The sequence below is a fragment of the Pipistrellus hanaki genome (genome assembly GCF_964339955.1).
Source record: "Pipistrellus hanaki genome assembly, chromosome: 10".
Lineage (NCBI taxonomy): Eukaryota > Metazoa > Chordata > Mammalia > Chiroptera > Vespertilionidae > Pipistrellus > Pipistrellus hanaki.
This window is the reverse complement of record NC_140512.1, coordinates 18096727-18118618: the sequence shown is the minus strand read 5'-3', so window position 1 is coordinate 18118618 and position 21892 is coordinate 18096727. Positions and strand designations below refer to the sequence as shown.

The following is a 21892-nucleotide window of genomic DNA, read 5'->3' as shown; positions in this document are numbered from 1 at the left end:
GATGGTGTTCAACCAACTGAGGCACAGGGGCCAGGGCGCACCAGGCTACCGTTACCGCCTCCACGTCTGTGCCTTGGACCCTTTAGAGCCGACCGCTCAGGCGCCTGGGGTAACTGATGATGCGGGGGCTTCTACAGACTCCCTATCGCCGAGGCCGCTCAGCACCAGGCCCAGGACCACTGGGAGCGGTGTCATTCCCATCACGGCCACGAGGTGGTGTCCTCGCTCTCCTCTGGGACCCGCCCCCTCACCCCGCCCCCGTCGCGACCTCGGAAGCACTTCATCCACCCGGAGCCTCACCGCGATGGCGGCCGCGGCGGCCCGGGCGCTGATCTTACCCGCGGCGCGGCCGCAGCTCTGGGGTTTCGCCCGGAGGCTCCTGGTCGGAGGCGCTGCCGGACGGGTGAGCGGGCTTCCCCATCGGGTGCCGGCCCGGCGGACCCGCGGCGCAGGCGCCCTTCCCGGCGCTCACCGCGGCGGCCCGCAGGGCCCGGCCCGGCCCCGCGGAGGGCGCCGGGGGTAGGGGGGTGTGGGTGGGGGAGGTGGGAGTGGGGTGGGGGGTGGGGTGGGGAGGTGGGGGTGGGGGGTGGGGGAGGTGAAGGGTAGGAGTGGTGGGGGTTGAGGGTGGGGGTGGGGGAGGTGGTGTGGGGCGGGGGGTGGGGGTGGGGGATGTGGGTGGTGTGGGTGGGGGGTGGGGGAGGTGGGGGTGGGAGGGATGGGGTGGGGGAGGTGGGGGTGAGGGTGGGAGTGGGAGGGGTGGGGTGGGGGTGGGGGTTGGGTGGGGTGGGGATGGGGGGAGACACTGGCCTTGGTCACCCGCTGCGCGTGGCCTGCCGGGCGGCGGGATGACCTGGTCGCGGCCTGGGCCCGGTTCTCAGGAGGCACATAGAGGGCACGGGGGTTGCTCAGACCAGTGATTGCCCGCGGGGGATGGAGGGGAGACGGTTTCTGCCCGGGGCCTTGTTGTGGACGCACCTTTGTATTTCCCTCCTTCCGTGGCCTCCCCTCCTGCTGGGCAGTCACGGCCGGTCCCTGAGGGGAGGGCACGTGGGCGGCTGTCCGGCTTTGGAGAGGGGGGTGGCGGGAGGACAGTCCCCGCGCCGGGCCCGGGGAGGAGCACGGGGGAGGGGGGGGGAAACAGGGGGGGCCACAGGGAGGGCCCGGGCGAACAGGAGCCGCGGAGGGGAGCGCGCTGCCGGGAGAGCGCCCGTCTGAGCCGGAGTTAGGGCTCCGATAGACACTGACTACGGGAATGACACTGACTACGGGAGTGACACTGACTACGGGAGTGACACTGACTACGGGAGTGACACTGACTACGGGAGTGACACTGACTACGGGAGTGACACTGACTACGGGAGTGACACTCTCTATGGGAATGACGCCGTGTTTTGGTTCCTCCCCTGCCACAGCCACTGCATGTTGGAGGAAGCAGACCGAGAAGCACCCAGGCAGCCGCACAGGTGGTTCTCAATGTTCCCGAGACACGAGTGACACATCTGCCCAACGGCCTGCGGGTGGCCTCCGAGGACTCGGGGCTGGCCACGTGCACGGTGAGTGGCTCCTCGGCCTGATCCGCTTCGTTGGCTGGTGCTTGGAAAGCAGTGGCCGGTTTGTCGCCTAGGAGGCTTGCTCCAGTGAGACTGCCATCCTGGGGGCATGTGCCCCCATTTCAGCGTCTACAACTGGTTTTTGGTTATTATATTATTTGTTGTTAATAATGAACGTTATATTTGCTGGGCTACTCTGTGCCAGCTGCTTTTATACATACTATATTTTCTCATTTGATCTTTAAAACGGTTCTTTGTATTTAGGCATCATCTTTTTTCCAGGAGGGGAACAGGTTTGGAGACATTGAGTGGTTTTTTGTCCAAGGTCACACAGCTAATACATCCCAGAACCAGGATTTGAACTTATATTTGACAGTAGCTGATATTCTTTATGTTGTAGTTGTTCGTGGCTATAGTACAAGTTGGGCTAAGAATCTGGGTCCTCGGGGAAGCATCAGCAGAATATATAAATCTCATAGTTCATAGTAATACACTACCAATCCACTCACGTCAGGAAAACCTTAGTGTTAAGACTAGAATGCATTTGTTAGGAAAAGGAAGGTGCCTTCTCCCTGGTTCCCACTGCCATTTTCCCCAAAGATAGTAAATGGTGCTTTACCTAATTGTGCCTTGGTTACATTAAGGTTGGACTCTGGATTGATGCTGGAAGTCGGTATGAAAATGAGAAGAATAATGGAACAGCTCACTTTCTGGAGCATATGGCTTTCAAGGCAAGTGGTCTGACATCCTATATAATAAAAGGCTAATATGCAAATCAACTGAATGGTGGAACAACGTTCTCTATGACACACACTGACCAGCAGTGGAGAAGACGCTCAACACAGGAGCTGCCCCCTGGTGATCAGTACACTCCCACAGGGAGAGCCCTGCTCAGCCAGAAGCCCTGAGCCTGGCTGACAGCAGTGGTGGCGGGAGCTTCTCCTGCCTCTGCAGCAGTGCTAAGGATGTCTGACTGAATGCTTAGGCCCACTCCCAGCAGGCCTACACAATCAGTATCCCCTGAGGGATCCCAGACTGTGAGACAGTGCAGGAAGGGCTGATGGACAAACCGCCCCCCCCCCTTTCCCCCAGTGCATGAATTTTGTGCCCCGGGCCTCTAGTATTTTATAAGAATGCATTGTTTTAAGAGAGCACGAAATTTCATTCTAAGGCATGAAAAACTTCAACAGTATGGCATGTTTTATTTTGAAAATCTTTTCTTTTTTCCAGAATAATTGTCTGAAGTAATTACTTATAATTGATCTGTAATATTGAAACAGAATTTTATCTTGGGATGTAAGGGTTATCTGAAAATATACCATGATTTCTGAAGCCTAATGTATTATACTTTAGAAACCAAATTTGCTCCTTGCCTGAAACTGACATATGTCCTCATACTCATAGTCTAAAGTATTTAGAACACATGGGGGATAAAGGCAGGTATCATAATCCCTCCCTCTTTTATTTCAGGGCACCAAGAAGAGATCCCAGTTAGATCTGGAACTTGAAATTGAAAACATGGGCGCTCATCTCAATGCCTATACTTCCAGAGAGCAGACTGTGTATTATGCCAAAGCATTTTCTAAAGACTTGCCAAGAGGTATTGTTATTTATACGGCAGATATGTAATTTTCATAAGAATTAAGAAAATGTAGTACTGTTTTTATTCTGCCTGTTGTGAAAGGGTAATCCCCAGAAGTGTAAAAAGAAAAAATTCTGTTTTTTCTCCCAATGTGACAAATGATGGAAAATATTTATAGGCACCTTAGCTGATTTGGCTCAGTGGATAGAGCATCAATCTCTTGACTAAAGGATCCCAGGTTCAGTTCTGGTCAAGGGTGTGTACCTTAATTGCTTGATCCCCAGCCCAGGTTGGGGCTTGTGGGCCCCAGTTGATGTTTGATAATTCTCACATTGGCATTTCTCTCTCTTTGTCTCCCCCTCCCGGCCACCCCCTCCCATCCACTCTCTAAAAAAATCAATGGAAAAAAATCCTTGGGTGAGGATTAACAAAAAAAACCAACATACGTATGTTTATAGGCTGCAAGACTTGTGTAAACTAGACCTTAATGCTTGATTTAAAAATACTTCCTCCAGAGCTATATCTGTGTAATTAAACATTTTTAATTGTTTGTATTTATTTATGCCGACTGTTTTTTCCTCCCTCTTTATACTGTAATCTGAACTTTTTATTTCTATAAACCTGAACACATTTTATATTTACTGACTACTGAGCTTTGTTTTTTGAACAAAACTACTTGCTTTTTTTTTTTTAATCCTCACCTGAGGATATGTTTTTGGTTTTTAGAAAAAGAGAAACAGAAACATTGATCTTTGCCTCCCATATGTGCCCCAACTGGGGACCAAAGCCACAACCTAGATAGTTTCTGTCTGGGAATTGAACCTGTAGCCTTTTGGTGCACTGAGTGACATTTCAACCGTGCCACCCGGCCAGGGCAAAAGTTGGTTACTTCTTTATTGCATTTGCACATTCTAACACTCTAGAGCAGGGGTCTTCAAACTACGGCCCGCGGGCCACATGCAGCCCGCAGAGGAGTCTGATCGGCCCACCAGGTTTTTTGGGCAGTGAGCGCAGCCGAGGTGTTACAGTAGGAATTAGTAGTTCATATAGTCCGGCCCTCCAGCTCTCTGAGGGACCGTGATCTGGCCCCCACTTTAAAAAGTTTGAGGACCCCTGCTCTAGAGCCTTATCCTAGAGTGCACTTCTTCTTTTTTTTTTAATATATTTTATTGATTTTACACAGAGAAGAATTGAGACGGACAGAGAGTTAGAAACGTCGATGAGAGAGAATCATCGACCAGCTGCCTCTTGCACATCCCCCACTGGGGATATGCCTGCAACCAAGGTACATGCCCTTGACCAGTATCAAACCTGGGACCTTTCAGTCCTTAGGCTGACACTCTATCCACTGAGCCAAACCAGTTTTGGCTCCATGACAGTTTTGAAGTGGTTGTAGATAGTCATTAAGTGTTGTGGGTCCTTTGGCAGATTTACATTTGAAAAATTTTAAGCCCCCCACAGTGGCTCTGTGGTTGAACTTTGACCTATGCACCAGGAAGTCGAGGTTCAATTCCCAGTCAGGGCACATGCCTGGGTTGAGGGCTTGGTCCTTCCTAGGGGTTGCAGGAGGTAACCGATCAATGATTCTCTCTATTGATGTTTCTGTCTCTCTCATCCTCTCCCTTCTTCTCTGAAATCAATAAAAAAAATTAAAAAAAATTTTTTTCCTTTTAGATCTATTGAATGTATAGAAAATGTATTTCTTCTAAGTTTAATTATTTAGTAAATACTGAGTGATGGTCAGTATCATGGTTTCTGGTGCTAATTAGATTTTAATAGTGAATATTAAGATTCTTAGTATTTCCTATGTTTTATTTTCAATTAGCTGTAGAAATTCTTGCTGATATAATACAAAATAGCACATTGGGAGAAGCAGAGATTGAACGTGAACGAGGAGTAATCCTTAGAGAGATGCAGGAAGTTGAAACCAACTTACAGGAAGTAGTTTTCGATTATCTTCATGCCACAGCTTATCAAAATACTGCACTTGGACGGACAATTTTGGGGCCAACTGAAAATATCAAGTAAGTATAATTTGCAGATTTTTTTTTTTTAGAAAAACTTATGAGTTGTGAAAATTAACATTCACAAACATTCAAAAAATGTGTTTAAAAAAGTAATTCCTCGCCCAGCCTCCCAACCCATGATAATCTGAATGAAATTGTAGTTAGCTATACTTTAGCCACACCTAACTCCCTGGTGTCTGGCTCCTAACCACTTCTGGAAAAAACAAGTGATGGTATCACATCTGGCTTCTTTCTTGATATAAAAAGTGAATATTTTGATATTTGATGCCAATATATTTTTTCAGATTATATATTTTTTATTGATTTCAGAGAAAGGAAGGGAGGAGAAACATCAGTGATGAGAGAGAATCATTGATCAGCTGCCTCCTGCATTCCCTCCTTCTCCCCACTGGGGATGGAGCCCGCAACCCCGGCATTTGCCCTGATTGGGAATAGAACAATGACTTCCTGGTTCATAGGCTGACACTCAACCACTGGGCCACACTAGCCAGGCTTTCTAACTGTGTTTAATTTAGATTTCCTTTAAGGTCTAATTTAATTTCAGGTACGTTAATGTGAAGTTCTGTGCTTTTTAATTTCTGTTTAATTATTTTCCTTACTCCACTTCGCAGGTCTATAAATCGTAAAGACTTAGTGGATTATATAACTACACATTATAAGGGACCAAGGATAGTACTTGCTGCTGCTGGAGGTTAGTTGATTTAAATATCTATTACAGTAAAACTACAGTATAATGGCTAATTTGGGCTAATAAGCCGAAAGTCCATTATATATAATGTTTGCTACATGCTTATGTTAAAAAATTGACAGTTTACCTGTTTTTACTTAAGTAGACACATTTGTATAATTAAAATTAAGTATGAAAGTTTAGTTTCACAGAAAAGTTTTCTATATGTACTACTGTAATTTTAAATATATAATGAATAGGTCTAGTACATGCACACATTCAGCAGTCACCTTGAATAAACATGCACACGTCTGGGGTGTGGCTTAGCACACTTCGGAACATTGGCTGGCACATGTTAAAACTGCTGCAGAAACAGAACCAATTACCGTGTACTATGTGGTGTGATCCTGTACTAATCATTTGCTGAACATAGTTTAGGAGCAGTGACGCTTCGATTTAAATATGTAGATCAGAGGTGGGGAATAGCCTGCAGGCAGTATTAGGCCCACTTAATCATTTGGTCTGGCCCGGCCAAGGGTTGAATTAACTAAATGTTTGCCCTGAATGGGAATCGAACTGTGATCTCATGATTCATAGGTTGACGCTCAACCAACCATGAACCATACCAGCTGGGCTAGAGTGTTTTATTTAAAGAGATTCTGTGGCAATATTTTTAAAATCATTTATACATGCCTAAATTTGTTCTGTAAGATTATATTTGTGTTTAAAAATCCTTCACTGAGATTAAATCTGTTTGGGTCTAGAGTTTGGATAGTAAGGGGTATAGAATCTTAAGTATTTCTTAAGTTTTGGATAGCAAGTAATAAGTATTTGCATAGCTAGTGATTTATTCGGAAATTTAGATGAAATTATTTTGTTCCTAAATTTGATAGCAGAGCTCAGAGAAAAGCATATCTGTATATCCAGCTTTCTTAAAGTAAAGGCTTAGAGCTCACTTTTTCACTTAAAATTTTTTTAAATATTACTTTTTTTTTTTTTTGCTAGTTTGCATTCTAAGACTTTCAGTGACTTGATATAACATGATTTCATATTGAATATGATATTTTCAAGTTGCCTTATTATCTTTTCCTGTGAATCCACTGGTATGTTAATAACTGTTGGTTGCTCTACAGAATGACAAAGCTATGCAACCAAAAGTCTATAACACCAAGGGAAAGGTGTGCTGTGTGAGCTTACTCTTAAATGGTTTAGTGAATGCAAATAGTTATGTGTAACTTATATCACATTATATCATCTTGAGTTATTGTAAACTGAAGTATAATATTTAGTTCTCTGCTTTGATTGGACTGCTCTTATATATGTAAAATATTTTCCTTTAATTTAGGAGTTTCCCATGATGAACTGCTTGAGTTAGCAAAGTTTCATTTTGGTGACTCTTTGTCCACACACAAAGGAGAAATGCCAGCTCTGCCTCCCTGCAAATTCACAGGAAGTGAGGTAGGGCAAGCCTCCCAAGCTAGTAGTTAACCCTTTTGAGTTTCTTGTGTTGTATTTATGAATGAATATACAAAATGTGCATGTTTCCAACAGGAGTAAAATGGAAGAAACCAAAAGCTTAAACCGAAAAAAGGAAGAGGATAGACTCATTTGCTTATATTCATTCCAATTTCATATTATTTAACCACCTATTTCTCCTAAGGAAGCAAGGTTTTAAGGGCAGCAAATTTAATCTTTTTGTGCTTTTCTTTGGCACTATGCCCATTTATATATTGTAAGGTATAAAAGTAAACTTTTATTTTAAAAACACACCAAATTTTGACTTTCACATTAAGTTTACTCTTGGCTAAGTTCTTCTTCTGCCCAGTAGAGCCAGAACTTGCAGGAAATCTGCCACTTATCAGCTCTCGTTTTAAGCCTTAGTAGAGGCTCAGTCTGCCACATTTGGAATCATGCTCAACGTAGTGTCTGGAAGGAGGCCTGATGTTGGCAGTTAAATAGAACATAGCATTGGCAGTACAAAAATAAATTTCGATTTAAAAATTCAGATCAATAAACATAAAAGATTGATTTCTGTCAGTAAAATAATGCAATCCTTTTTTACCAGGTAACCATCTAGTGGCTGTGTCTAGTATTTCAATTGGAGACCTTTTGATGAAAGTCCCTAACTCATGAAATTCTTCTAGATTAGATTGTACAATGTAATGAAGTTTAATAGTTTAAACCAAAATAAGTCATGGTGAGCATTTTAACTTTGCAATTGATGGGCATGGTGAATTTGTTTCTTTCTTGTTAAGCATGTTATGTAGTGTTTTGTTTTCTTTATCTTAACTAGATTCGAGTCAGAGATGACAACATGCCTTTAGCTCATCTTGCAGTAGCTGTTGAAGCTGTTGGTTGGGCACATCCGGATACCATCTGTCTCATGGTTGCAAACACACTAATTGGCAACTGGGATCGCTCTTTTGGAGGAGGAATGGTAAGTGATTTAAAATTTTTTTCAGCCTTAGCCAGTTTTTTCAATGGTTAGAGTATCAGCGCACAAAGGGTCTCGGGTTTGATTCTGGTCAAGGGCACATACCTTAAGGGCACAGCTCCATCCCCAGTCTGGGCATGTGTGGGAGGCAACCAATCAGTGTTTCTCTTTTGTCTCTCCCTGTTCCTTTCACTCTATCTGAAAATCAATGGAAAAAATATCCTCGGATTAAGATTAACAAAAATAAAAATAGAAATGAAGTTTTTTCATAATAATTGCAAGAAAGAACTCTGTACTAAGAATTTTGACTTAAAATTTTGAGCCAGAAATTTTCTTTTCCTTTTGCCTTAAAGTTTATTAGTGGGATAATTGGCAAGATTTGAATAAGGGTAGAATTTGTTAACAGTCGAAGTTAAATCCTAATTTTTAGTTGTTGTGAAGTTAATTTTAATTTCCTTGTTTTTCATAAGTGCACACTAAAAAATATTTAGGAGTAAAAAGCATCACATCTGCAAAGTATTCTCAAATAGCTGAAAAAATATGTTAAGAATGATGGGGCTTTCTAGGACTTTCAGTGACTGGATAATAATATAAAGCATGGTAATATAAGAATTGTTAGGTAATTTGAATAAAGGAAATTCTTTTCACTATTTTTGTAACTTTCCTGTAAGTCTGAGATTATATCAGAATACAAAGTGTAAATTTGTACTCGAAGATTTCAACAAAATACATCTTATTTCTTAGATTTCGCAAGCCCCATAATTTAAAATCTTTAAGCATACATAGTCAAGAGCACTACAGATTGGGTCGATAATAAGGAATTATTTTAGAAGTGAGTGTAACTATGTTAATTATAGGGATTCATTGTTTTTACATTATGAGTTTTTCTGGGGGTGCATTGGGCTGGTGAGATAAGTGTAATTCTTAGTCTCGTTGAATTTTAAATTTATTATTGGACAGATGTCGATAGATAAAACTGAGAAACTCAGGCTCTTAGGTCATTCACGATTTATCTCATATCTCCTTATTCTTTCTGGTAAATTGGACATGTATGTGTATCTATAGTTCTCTTGGACAGTTTTTTTTTCCTTACAGAACTTATCTAGTAAGCTGGCCCAGCTAACCTGTCATGGCAACCTCTGCCATAGCTTCCAGTCTTTCAACACTTGCTACACAGATACTGGATTATGGGGAATCTATATGGTTTGTGAACCAGCCACTGTTGCAGAGATGCTACATGTTGTTCAAAAAGAATGGTAAGCAAATAAATTTTGCCCAGAATTCACACCTAATTTCCTCTATACACTGTTCATGTTGATTATTTTCTATTGATGTTATAAGTATGTAATCAAAAGAACAAGACCAGCAGCCATATTTTTATAGATCACAGATGTTTCCTCCAAGTCTCATGTGAAGCTGCACTGATTTCAACTATAAAAAATTCTTTAAGAAGAATACTTTAGAAAGGAGATCCTAGAAGTTTAAAATCCTATATAATAAAACCTAATACGCAAAGTGTAACATGCTAATGATATGCTAAAGCTGCTCAACCACTTACTATGACATGCACGGACCACTAGGGGGAAGACGCTCCGATCAGTAGGTTAGGTTGCTGCTGGGGTCAGGCAGATGGGGACTGAGCGAAACCATCTGAACATGCCCTGGAGCCCTCCCACAGTCCCTCCCTGGCCCCGATCATGCACAGGTGGGGTCCCTCGGCCTGGCCTGTGCCCTCTTGCAATCTGGGACCCCTTGATGGATGTCAGAGAGCCGGTTTCAGCTTGATCCTACAGGCCAGGCCAAGGACCCCACAGGTCCACAAATTCATGCACCAGGCCTCTTGTGTTTAAATAAATGCCAACTAGAAGTTTGGAAAATATCTCTAAAAGTTAGCTTGGAAAGGCAGTGTTATGAAAATGAATCTGAAGTTGCCATTGCTAAAAGAAAAATGTAGTGTTTTATAGTCAAAACTAGTACCATGAGACAGAGGCAGAAAGACCCACAGCTTCTTAGAAAATTTCTTCCACCATTCTTTAATGGCTTACATCTCTCTAAATCTAGTTGACTGGGATATAATTATTAAGGATTAGGTTTAAGTTAAATTCAATTGGATTCTTTTGAGAAACTAGTTGCCTAACAACCTATTATCTAGCATATCAAGCCTAGCAGATGGGGATTTGTGAAGTCTCAAAATGGTTATAGCATTTCTCAAAATATTTAAAAAAATATTTTTATTGATTTCAGAGAGGAAGGGAGAGGGAGAAGTAGATGAAACATCAATGATTGGCTGCCTCCTGCATACCCCACATTGATGACCAAATCCACAACCTGGGCATGTGCCCTGACCGGGAATCCAACCGTGACCTCCAGGTGCATAGGTTGATGTTTAACCACTGAGCCCTACCAGCCAGGCTAGCCTATTTTTATATTTTATTGATCTTCTGTTTGCTAGCCATATCATTTTCAGAAATTAATCAGTAATAGATTAGCTTTTGCTTAGCTATTGGGATCATTAGTAATTTCAAGTTTTTTTATAAGTTGAAATCAAGTTGTGGTATAACACATGTCTTTCTTTAGATCATTACATAAAACTCCAACTACTTGACATTTTGATTTTTCCAATTGGTTTTTAGGATGCGACTCTGTACGAGTGTCACTGAAAGTGAGGTTGCACGAGCCAAAAACCTTCTGAAAACAAACATGTTGTTGCAACTCGATGGTAAGAATAAAGATCTAAGTTCTATTTTCATGACTGATCTATAGTCCAATGCTTAGCTTTTTTTCTCTTTATACAGGTTCTACTCCAATTTGTGAAGATATTGGTAGGCAAATGTTATGCTATAACAGAAGAATTCCCATCCCTGAGCTTGAAGCAAGAGTAGATGTAAGTAGTTCTTACATACTTACTATTGGGTCTTGTGTAAAAATATTATTACAAAAACTAAAAATATGTATCATTCCAGGTATAGAATTTGTTTTTACTGTAAAAAGCTCTGAATGCTAGTGTCTTCTCTATTTTAGGCTGTGAATGCTGAGACAATTCGAGAAGTATGTTCTAAATATATTTATGACAAGAGTCCAGCTATTGCTGCTGTTGGTAAGCCTGGTCACTTTTCTCCTATGTAGAAAGTTGGCTAAGTACCTTCCTTTTATTCAGTTTTAACTTTCTTTTCTTTTAATCCTTAGGTCCCATTGAGCAACTACCAGATTTTAACCAGATTCGCAGTAACATGTGCTGGCTTCGCAATTAAGATGCTCCTAAGAAAAATATTTTGAACATATATATTTTTAAAATTAATAGAGACTGGCAAGTTTTAAGCTATTAGTCCCCAAAGGAAAACATAAAAATGAACATATGTACTTGGAAATTTGAATGAAATACTGCGTCAAACTTTCAACGGATAATGCTACCACAGTGAATGGCAGATCTCTTAAGAAATTATGTTGGAACAGCGTACTTTCAAATTGTCTCCATAGTGTAATTACAAGATTGAAAGCTTGTGAAGTGTTTCCAGTTTTATTATAAAAATGCACACACAACAAAGATCGTCTTAAGTCACTTCTTGGCTCTGCTTGCATGTAACACTTGCTCTTGAGCAGCTTTCTTTGCTTTCACCATCTCCACAAGCTCCTAGGGAAGGAGAAGGGTGTTATTCAGAATTGGCAGACATTTCTAGTATTTGGTATAAATGTGTAAAACATTCAAATTAGATAAATCTATGATGAAAGATACTACTAAAAGGTTGATTTTACTAACTCCCAGAACTCTGAAAGCTTCTAAGATGGCCCATGACTACTGTGGTATTGAAGTAAGCAAAAATCTATAAACACAAAACATCTACAACCTTATATCGTTTCATGCAGTCCTTCTTTGTCCTGCCAGGCACTGCTTCTGCTATTTTTTCCCATCTTTCAGGTGTATTTACTGGGTATGTTTTCAAGGCTTGTTCCAAAAGTTTCTGTTCTTCTGTTGTCCAAGGGGTGAAATCTGTGCATGGACCTGCTTAAGAAAAATTTTTATTTGAAAACCCCAGTTATAGAAAAATGCTTGGGACACCTTTCCAGTGAGTCTTCTGGTGCATAGGTATCTTGGTAAATGCCCATTCAAATCTGTGATGTGTAGTTTTAAACAAATTTTTAGACATCAGACACAACTCTAAATATTAATGAGAGGGAGAAAAAACTTGAAATAGCTCACATGTCAGAAAAATATCTCAAAAGGCTTTTTAAAAAATTTATATTTTTATTGATTTTGGAGAAAGGGAAAGATTTGTTGTTCCACTTATTTATGCATTCTCTTAAAAAATACATTTTTATTGATTTTTAGAGAAAGGAAGGGAGAGGGAGATAGAAACATCAATGAGAGAGAAACATGGTTTGGCTGCCTTCTGCCCCCTACTGGAGATTGAGCCCATAACACGGCCATGTGCTCTGACCATGAATGGAACCTGCGACCTCTTGGTGCATTGGTTGACACTCAACAACTGAGCTACACCAGGTGGGCCATTGGTTGATTCTTATATGTACCTGCAACCTTGGCTTATTGAGACAATACAGAATATAAGTTCTTAATATTTTTAAACTAAAATTTTGGGATAATAAATCAAACCAATCTTAAGAATACAGGAAAAATGGGATTATTAAAGGTCAGAGACAGATTAACATGTAAAAGTCAAGGCTGTTAGTTAATCCCAAAACACATTTGGTACTATGACCTGAAAAGCATATCCAAGATTAGTCTGTTTAAGGGAGAAAGGACTGGTGGCTCACAAATGTGTGAAGTGAAAGAGAACTTTTCCAAACTTTGTCAGCAACTCAATAATAGCACATCCCAAAACACACATATATACATGAACAAAAGTTTCATAAGTAATACTCATAAAATAGTTATAACGCTCTATGACATTTTCTATTCATGACCTTCTTATGAAGGAGGCTTGGGGAGGCTGGGTCATGATTTACAGTTAAACATGTAAATAGGTCCAGAGCAATAAAATTGACTAGAATACCCAACACAATCTTTTCAGCACCCTAACAGTTTATAACTTTTCATTCTGAAATAATTTCAGAAGAATATGAAGAATCCTGATGTATCCTATGTCAACTCCCCACATAATAACATTTTATTTAAAAAAATATATATTTTATTGATTTTGTACAGAGAGAAAGGGAGAGAGATAGAGAGAAACATCGATGAAAGAGAATCATCGATCAGCTGCCTCTTAGACACCCGCCACTGGGGATATGCCCGCAACCAAGGTACATGCCCTTGACCGGAATCGAACCCGGGACCCTTCAGTCCCCAAGCCGACGCTCTATCCATTGAGCCAAACCGGTTTCGGAACATTTTACCATGCTTGCTTCCTCTTCCTCTTTATATACACATTTATTCTGAACCATGTAAATTACAGACATGCTTCCCCTTTATTCCTAAATACTTCCATATATTTTTCCTTAAAGATAAGGACATTTTCTTACACATTTATAGTGTACTAGAGGCCTGTTGCACAAATTCATGCACAGGTAGGGTCAGGCCAGGCTGGTGGGCATTTGGCAGGCTGGCCACACCCTTGATTTGGGCAGGGACTGATCAGGGGAGGGCCTACCCCCTGGTAGAGCTCCTGGTTGAACTCCCAGTTGAGAGGATAATTTGCATATTAGCCTTTTATTATATAGGATTTTTCAGTCAGGAAATTGACCTTGATAAAATACCATTATCTAGTTTACAGACCTCAAATTTCAATTGTCCCAATATCCTTTAGCACTGATTTGTAAAATTGGGTGAGGAAAGCAAACACAGCCTCTCCCCTAAGGACATATGAAATGGAAGAACTGTGATTCTCAGTGTAGTTAAGTAAATCTATCACTGTCCTGAAAATGTATGCTTTACATCTTCCAGTCTAACCACTTTATTTCCCAATCATTCAGAACACAGACCTTAGGTCTTGTATATTCTTACACTGGATATATGGCTAGCATCTTCTACTTATAGAAAAAATTTAATTACCTTCAAATCGTTCTGAAGGTGTTGCATTGTCTGCTTGAGGCACTACTCCATGTTCTTTTTTAAATTTATCAAAAGCCTTTTTGTTTATATCATCTTTTTGATGAGGATCTGAGGAATGAAAAAATTTAAATATATTACAGATCATCTCATTTAGTCTTTCATTAAATTGCATAGATTATTTTAAAATAATCAAGGTAACAAAAAAACTGATTTGGCAAAATTAACTCACCAAGTTTTTGAAGACTTTTTGCTTTGCTGATAACATCTTTGGCGGTTCTCTTGATTCCAGAAGAAGAATGTATGTTCATGTAATTAGCAATAACTTCCCATCTAGAACAATCAATAGGATATTTAAGGCAAAAAACTCTAAAACAAAAACCAGAATGACTAACATTTTAAATATATATATATATATATATATATATATATATATATATATATATATATTTTATTGATTTCAGAGAGGAAGGGAGAGGATCATTGATTGGCTGCCTCCTGCACGTCCACACGGGACCAAGCCACAACCCAGGCATGTGCCCTGAGTGGGAATCGAACCATTACCTCCTGGTTCATAAGTTGATGCTCAACCACTGAGCCATGCTGCTCAGGCATGACTAACATTTTTAATGCAGAAGGGTTAGTTACAGTATCTACAGAATTGGCTCTAAATTGGTGGTCTAATCATCACTATTGCCTGGACTATAGTTTTTCTTTTCATATGTTTAAATCAACTATCATATTGTATAATCTCAATTTCAAGTCTGTATAAAACTTTATAGATTCTGTGTACAAATCAATGGAAATAAAAACCATTCTTTGGTGTATCCCACCATTTGGACACACACGTAAGGAGATAAATAATTCTGAAAACAGCTTTAGTTTCCTGATGTAAAGAATGAGAGAATCTGGATCTCTAAAGCTTCTTTGAGTTCTAAACTCAAAACTGCAATAAGCTTGGGTTTGAAGTCAGAAGCAACAATGAATTAAGACTATGAATACACACTCTAGTCCCCAATATAAGCCACGATGGAATAAGCCAACATAACAGTCAAGGTTTTTCTTATGATTCTTAATTTCTGAGAAATGGATGAAACATACTGTTGCTGCATGTATATGTGTGTGTATTGGTGTAAGCTGATTAGACTATTAGGTTTAGCCCGGCCAACGTGGTTCAGTGGTTGAGCATAGGAACCAGGAAGTCATGGTTGGATTCCCAGTCGGGCACACGGTTGTGGGCTCCATCCCCAGTGTGGGGCATGCAGGAGGGAGCTGATCAATAATTCATCAGTGATGTTTCTATCTCTCCCTCACCCTCCCTCTGTGAAATCAATTTTAAAAAAAAGACTAGAAGGTTCAAATTGGACTCTGCTTTTCACACTTCCCTCTGACACAGAATTTAGAATAGGGCAGTCTGTCTAGACAAGCCTATCTCTGGAAGTTCCTGCTATAACCAATGCTGTTACTTGAATGCTTTGTCTACTCTGGGTTGAAGAGAAATTTAATTAAAATCAGTACCTTGAATTAGTTCCAGCAGGGAAGAGGTTCACAGCTTTAATTAGTAATTGCAGATCATCTTCTGACCAGTTTTTACTGCCATTTCCACCTCCACCAGCTGACTTCTCTGCATTCTTAGATGCTTGTCGCATACGAGCCTCAGCTTCCTCTTTCTCTTTTCTAATTTGCTCATTTATTTCTTCTATCTACAAAATATAATAGATAAGCCAAGGACTTAATGCATCTTGCTACTCTACACTCCCTTTCTGGCTGGGGTTTGTGGTTTTCAACTCTCAGTATTACCCTGACAATGTCCCAGGCCAACACCAAAACTGACATCAGCTTTTCACTCTGGCTTCCAGCTGCAGAGCTCTGGAACCACCCTCTGTCTGACCTACCCTGTATTTCTATCATGTGATTTCTATGTGCCTTTGACACTAAAGTCTATGGTCATTGGGTTATTCGCCCAAACAAGGCCACTTCAAACCTCTGTTTAATAAGCTTATACCAACTCTTTCAGCAGATATTTTTCAACAAAAAGATAAGAGCACAGCAAAGTGGTCTCTGCTTTATCTTGAAGTTCTACCCTTTACATTGTTACATAAAATCTTTCCTCCAACATGCACAAGTGAAAAAAAGAAAACCTTTTCTTGATTTTGTTGCTTCTGTGGATGCTATCTTGGAGTCATCTTGGACTCATTTTCTTACCTCAATCTCTCAAAACCAATCATCAAAATCCCAATGATTCCCATCATCACTCTCCAGTCCAAGCCCTTCCATTCTTATAAATAGTCACTTGCACTTATCTAATACATCCTGACCACCAATGCCAGATTAATAGTTAATCCTTTCCTACTCAAAGATCTTCAGTAATGGAAACTAATGACATTAAAAACATACTTAATTTAGCACTACTTTTTAAAAAATATATATATTTTATTGATTTTTTACAGAGAGAAAGGGAGAGAGATAGAGAGTTAGAAACATCAATGAGAAACATCAGCTGCCTCCTGTACACCCCCTACTGGGGATGTGCCCGCAACCAAGGTACATGCCCTTGACCGGAATCGAACCTGGGACCTTTCAGTCCACAGCCCGACGCTCTATCCACTGAGCCAAACCGGTTTCGGCAGCACTATTTTTCTTAACTACATCTCCCCCCTACTTTCTACAGCTACCGTATTTTATAGTTCATGCTGTTACTCTGACCTTCATTTTCACAGTCTTTCCTTTTAGGCTGGCTCAAACCCTTCACTAAACCTTCCCTGACCACTCTGCCTTGGGGTTGGCATTTTCTGTCTAACCTGTAGCATTTACTGTGGGCCTTCCATCTTTTGGTCCTTAAGCCTTTTCCCTTCAGCATAATTGTTCCTGAACTCCTTTGTGCAGCAATAGCATTAGGCATTTCTATGAATCATGTGGGTGTGTAGTACTATAATACAGTAGATACTAATGCTTGTTGCATTGAATTTAATTTCTGGACCTGTTTTCTCATCTATAAACTAAAAGGTGTAGAGACTAGACAGAATAAATGTATCTTTTGGTTCTAAATATTATCCTACAAAAATGCTCAAGGAATAGGAAAAACAATTTTTTTTTTTTCTGAGAATGATTAAAAAACAAAATAAAAACCTATGATTAATGTGCTAGGACACCACAAATCAAACGTTATATAACCATATCACTGAATAAATTTTAAATCAACAATACCACTTCAGATCAACAAAGCAGAGTGGGGGACCCAAAGAGAAATGCTCTCTTGCCTTATGTTAGGTGGGGAAATACTGAGGTGAAAGCAACACTATAAGCAGAATTAAATGTTAAATACAAATAGAAGTGATGTTTTCCTCTATTACCTGTTTTTCCAGAGCAGCCTTTCCTACTTCTTTTGTAGATGATGCGAGTGTTTCATTCAAGCACTGTAAACTAAGGGGGGGGGAAAGAATGAAACTTTATCCTAAGCCCAGGAAACAATTTCAATAGATTTTTTATTTTAATTTTTATTGATTTAAGAGGAAGGAAGAGAGAGAGAGAGAAAGAAACACTGATTTGTTGTTCCACTTATTTACATATTCATCAATTGATTCTTTTATGTGCCCTGACAGTGCATCAAACCCGCAACACTGGCATATTGGCAGAATGCTCCAAACAGCTACCTGACCAGGGCTGAAGACTTCAATGTTAGTTCTGTAGTTATACCTTGCTAATTCAAGGCGATCACAAAGTTTTTCCACTTCTTCCATCATTTTAACACGCTCTGCCTCGTTGTCAGAAAAGTGATTCCAGGTCTAAAAGCACAAACATAAACATTTTCATCTTATCTAGTGACACTGCAAAATATATTCATAAACACAATTACAAAGCATGATGTTCTCAAGAGGTTCTTGAGATGAACATATGGCCTGACCATAACAACCATATTTGAGGTACTCCCAGGGCTCTCCCTGACTGCTAGCAATAAAAAGGCATTCCCAAGTGAGCAGGAGAGCAAAACAAAATGGTGATGGTGCAGAAGACTTTTGGATGTTATAAAAATCAGAATGAGTTCTCTGAGAATCATCTAATCAAATTCTGTATGATGACTCAAAATCTATTGAGTGCCAAACTGGAAAATTTCATGGAAATTTTAAATTTACTGAAATTAAAGAAAAAGATGTGTTAAGGAATAGGAAGTATTAGAAAAATTATGCTTACAATAAAACACCATGATGTACCTGATGTACAATTGGAAAGTACTTCCAATATTGCTGACACTTACACCTTGCATTCCTCACTTTTCTTTGCTTCCTTAAAGCCAGGCAGCTCTATATGTAAATTATCTTATTTAACCTTCACAGTAACTCTATTAGTAGGTATTATTTCAGTTATTATATAGGTGAGGAAATTGAGGAACAAAAGGGTTTGAAGTAACCTCCTGAGGCCACAGACAGTAAGTAGAGAATATGACTTCAAACCCAAGCAGCTTGCCCTGAGCCAATGATCTTTATTACTATGATCCACGGCATCCTTCTCAAAATAATTTTCTAGGTAAAATCTAAGGAAAATACTTAATATTTCCTGTTAAGGAATAATAGCACTAGTCTTTGACTCTACCAGTTTAAAATGTAAGAACATCTCTTGGACAAAACTGCACTTGAAAACTTTTAGTATTATTCGTCACTATTTATTAATGAAAACTGTACTTGAATGTAAACTACCAGTATTCACCCAAATGATATCATGTTATTTAGATAAAAATAAAAGCTTTTAAATCCTTAAAAACTTGTTTAACTTCTAAAAGAACATTTTCTAATTTAAGAATTTTATACCATTAAGGAAGCAACCAGCGAAAACCAAACTGTGGTGTATTATCAGAACAAATGATCTGTTTTCTCCAACAAATTAATGGCCATGTGGGCAGGGAAAAAGATGGTGATGACGGGAAGCCTGTTACAGACCAAATTAGGAGACACATAACTGAAGCCTTTAAATGATATTTAGATTCTAATTTGAATAAATCAACTATAAAAAGACATAGTTGAGATAATAAAGGAAACAAGATATAGACCAAATATTAGGATATTAAATAAGTGGGATTTTTTAAACTTTGAAAATGGCATGGCGGTTAAATTAAAAAAAAATATTTATATTTGCATAGCATAAGAAAAAAAATATTTTAAAGTGGAATCAGCAACTATGCTTGGTCAGTCTGACTGACATACCTTGCATGAGTTTCGAAGTTTTTGCCTTTCCTTTTTGATGGCTTTTTTCTGGATATCTTTTTCCTTCTTTGCCAGTAACGCTTGTTGTCTAACTTCCTCTTCTTCTTTCTCTTTAGCTAATCGAGCAGCTTCTAATTCAGCTTGTCTTTGCTTTAAAATGGGGAATAAAATAATTTTAATAAGAAAATTAGAATTCCTAAATGCTCTATATTATTCAAAAATTCAATCTTTTAATAAATTAAAAAAATGATGCTATATCAATGTATTGAAGACTGAAGGTTGGACTGGGAAAAGCAGCTGGTAAAGTTTTACAAACACACTTAGGAATGCAAAACAGACATATTAGAAATAAGCATGATATTAAAGAAATTTATGTCAAGTTTTTGCTAAAAAATTTGCTGGTAAAGATCACTCTATCTATCTATTTATCAATTGTACCAACTTGTTCATTCATAGTAGCAAGCTAATTCTCTGCATCCAGATAATAGTTTCTAAACTAGATCTGAAAATTAAAGATTTTATGAATATTAAAGTCCAACTTCATCAAATGTCATCTTACTTTTTCTTTAGCTTCTTGCTCCTTCCGTTTTGCTTCTGCTTTTGCTTTCTTTTCTGCTTCTTTCTTGGCTTTTTCTTCTTCCTTAAATTTTTTTATTCTTGGATCACAGCTATATGCATTGTCTACCAGAAAGAAAGTCAATCTTTTGAATTTCTAACATTTAATTAAAGAACTTAAAAAATTAATTACACTTACCAACTAATGTTCTTATTCTGTTCATTTCCTCTTTTTTTCTTTGTGCTCTAGTTGCTCTGTTCTGCTTTTCAATCCATCTCCTTTCATCACGACTATAAAATAGATAATATTGGAAACAAAATATTGCTCATAGGTATGACTGAAAATATAACATAGTATTATATGTAAATAATGTCTGAGAAGGTCATAATGCTATGTTATAATGCTACTAATATTAACCCTTTGCACTCCGAACCATTCTGGACATTGGCTACCAGCTACTCGACGATACTTTGCGGCGGAAACATGTGTTGAAATAACTCAATTCCCCGTAATCACTAATAAACTGCAATGTCTCCTGAGAGGGGACATCCGAGTGATATGCTAGAATTCCGATGTCCCCTGAGAGGGAACAGCGGAGTGCAAAGGGTTAATAGTGATTTTACTTAGAATTAATTTGGATTAATATTTTTGGAACATTTATGTCAAACAATTTCTAAGGGAAAACTAAAATAGAACATAAGTTAAGCAACCAGAAGAAAAATAATTTTCTGAATTGAGTTTTTTGGACAATTCTATATTCCATGGCATTAGTATATCTTAACCAACTACTGATCTGGCCTCATCTACAATAGCTTAACATATGAGAGGAGGGCTCTCAAAGTATCAAAAACTAATTTATATATAGTATATTTTTACATCATTACAAATACCAAAAAGCCAAATAAATATTTTCCTTGCCCAGACATTGTGGCTCAGTGGATGAGCGTTGACCTGTGAACCAGGAGGTGGTCACATTTTGTTCCCTAGAGGGGGATGTACCCGGGTTTCGGGCTCAATCCCCAGTACGGGGCTTGCAGGAGGCAGCCGATCAATGATTCTCTTTCATTATTAATGTTCCTCTCTTTCTCTCTCTCTCCCCCACTTCCGCTCTGAAATCAATAAAAATATAATTTTAAAAAATCTTCCTTTATTAATGATTGATATACATACCACTCTGCTTTTTCTTTTTCTTCTTCATCTAGATAAGAAAATTCTCTCCAAGAATCAAAATTATACCTGTAGACAAAAATAAGTAAAATAAAAACAAATAAATTCCTTAAAATTAACTTAAGAGGTATATAATTTTAAAAAACATTAATGGCAGCCTGGCTGATATTGTTCATTAGTTAGAGTAGGGGTGTCGAACTCAATCAGAGAAGGGGCCAAAATCTAAAATCCAGCCTAAATCGCGGGCCGAATGGTTTACTGAACAGTCATAAACTGACAATGTCATAAACTGACAGCGGAGTGCAGTGATGACAGCGCGGTGCGGGCCACATTGCAAGGCCTGGCGGGTTGGATTTGGCCCGCGGGCCTTGTGTTTGACACATGTGAGTTAGAGCATCAGCCTGTACACTAAAAGGTCTCGGGTTCGATTCCTGGTCAGGGACACATACTTGGTTTACAGGTTCAATCCCCTGCTCAGTCAGGGTGTGTATGGGAGGTAACCAATCAATGTGTCTCTCTCACATTAATGTTTCTCTCCCTCTTCCCTCTCCCCTCCCCTTCACTCTCTGTAAAAATCAATGGGAAAAATATCCTTGGGTGAGGATTAACAAAACAAACAAAAATCCCAATATTAATGGCAAGTGAATGAGGTGTTTTTTTAAAAAAATAAATCCCCTCCACACCGTACTGGTACTGAATTAACACTA

At 39.3% G+C, this 21892-nt stretch overlaps 2 protein-coding genes across 5 annotated transcripts in view; one reads left to right on the top strand and one right to left on the bottom strand.

Moving 5' to 3' along the window:
- The first annotated feature begins 259 nt into the window (after positions 1-259).
- On the top strand, positions 260-12109 carry PMPCB (peptidase, mitochondrial processing subunit beta). The gene is made up of 13 exons (XM_084897835.1): positions 260-403; positions 1413-1553; positions 2195-2281; positions 3021-3150; positions 4958-5156; positions 5771-5850; positions 7172-7284; positions 8120-8263; positions 9356-9516; positions 10894-10979; positions 11056-11144; positions 11282-11357; positions 11447-12109. The coding sequence occupies exons 1-13, from the start codon at positions 305-307 to the stop codon at positions 11509-11511; spliced, it is 1470 nt and encodes a 489-aa protein (XP_084753961.1). The 5' UTR covers positions 260-304; the 3' UTR covers positions 11512-12109.
- Positions 11531-21892, bottom strand: part of DNAJC2 (DnaJ heat shock protein family (Hsp40) member C2) — a 23177-nt gene continuing 12815 nt past the window's right edge. For 2 of the 4 annotated variants that reach the window (XM_084897830.1, XM_084897832.1), the window contains exons 7-17: positions 21189-21254; positions 20217-20308; positions 20022-20143; positions 19463-19612; positions 17961-18049; positions 17618-17687; positions 15783-15967; positions 14497-14597; positions 14268-14375; positions 12106-12263; positions 11531-11891 (exon numbers count right to left, since the gene is read on the bottom strand). In XM_084897830.1, the coding sequence (XP_084753956.1) occupies positions 11817-11891; positions 12106-12263; positions 14268-14375; positions 14497-14597; positions 15783-15967; positions 17618-17687; positions 17961-18049; positions 19463-19612; positions 20022-20143; positions 20217-20308; positions 21189-21254 (1216 nt within the window). In that variant the 3' untranslated portion in view covers positions 11531-11816. The remainder of the gene's footprint in view (positions 11892-12105; positions 12264-14267; positions 14376-14496; positions 14598-15782; positions 15968-17617; positions 17688-17960; positions 18050-19462; positions 19613-20021; positions 20144-20216; positions 20309-21188; positions 21255-21892) is intronic. The other 2 variants (XM_084897831.1, XM_084897833.1) reach the window with 1 other exon arrangement.

Coding starts and splice junctions, on each gene's coding strand:
- PMPCB (XM_084897835.1), top strand. CDS start 305: ATGGCGGCCGCGGCGGCCCGGGCGCTGATCTTACCCGCGGCGCGGCCG. Junction 5,157..5,770: donor GGGCCAACTGAAAATATCAA/GTAAGTATAATT, acceptor TCCACTTCGCAG/GTCTATAAATCGTAAAGACT. Junction 11,358..11,446: donor TCCAGCTATTGCTGCTGTTG/GTAAGCCTGGTC, acceptor TTTAATCCTTAG/GTCCCATTGAGCAACTACCA.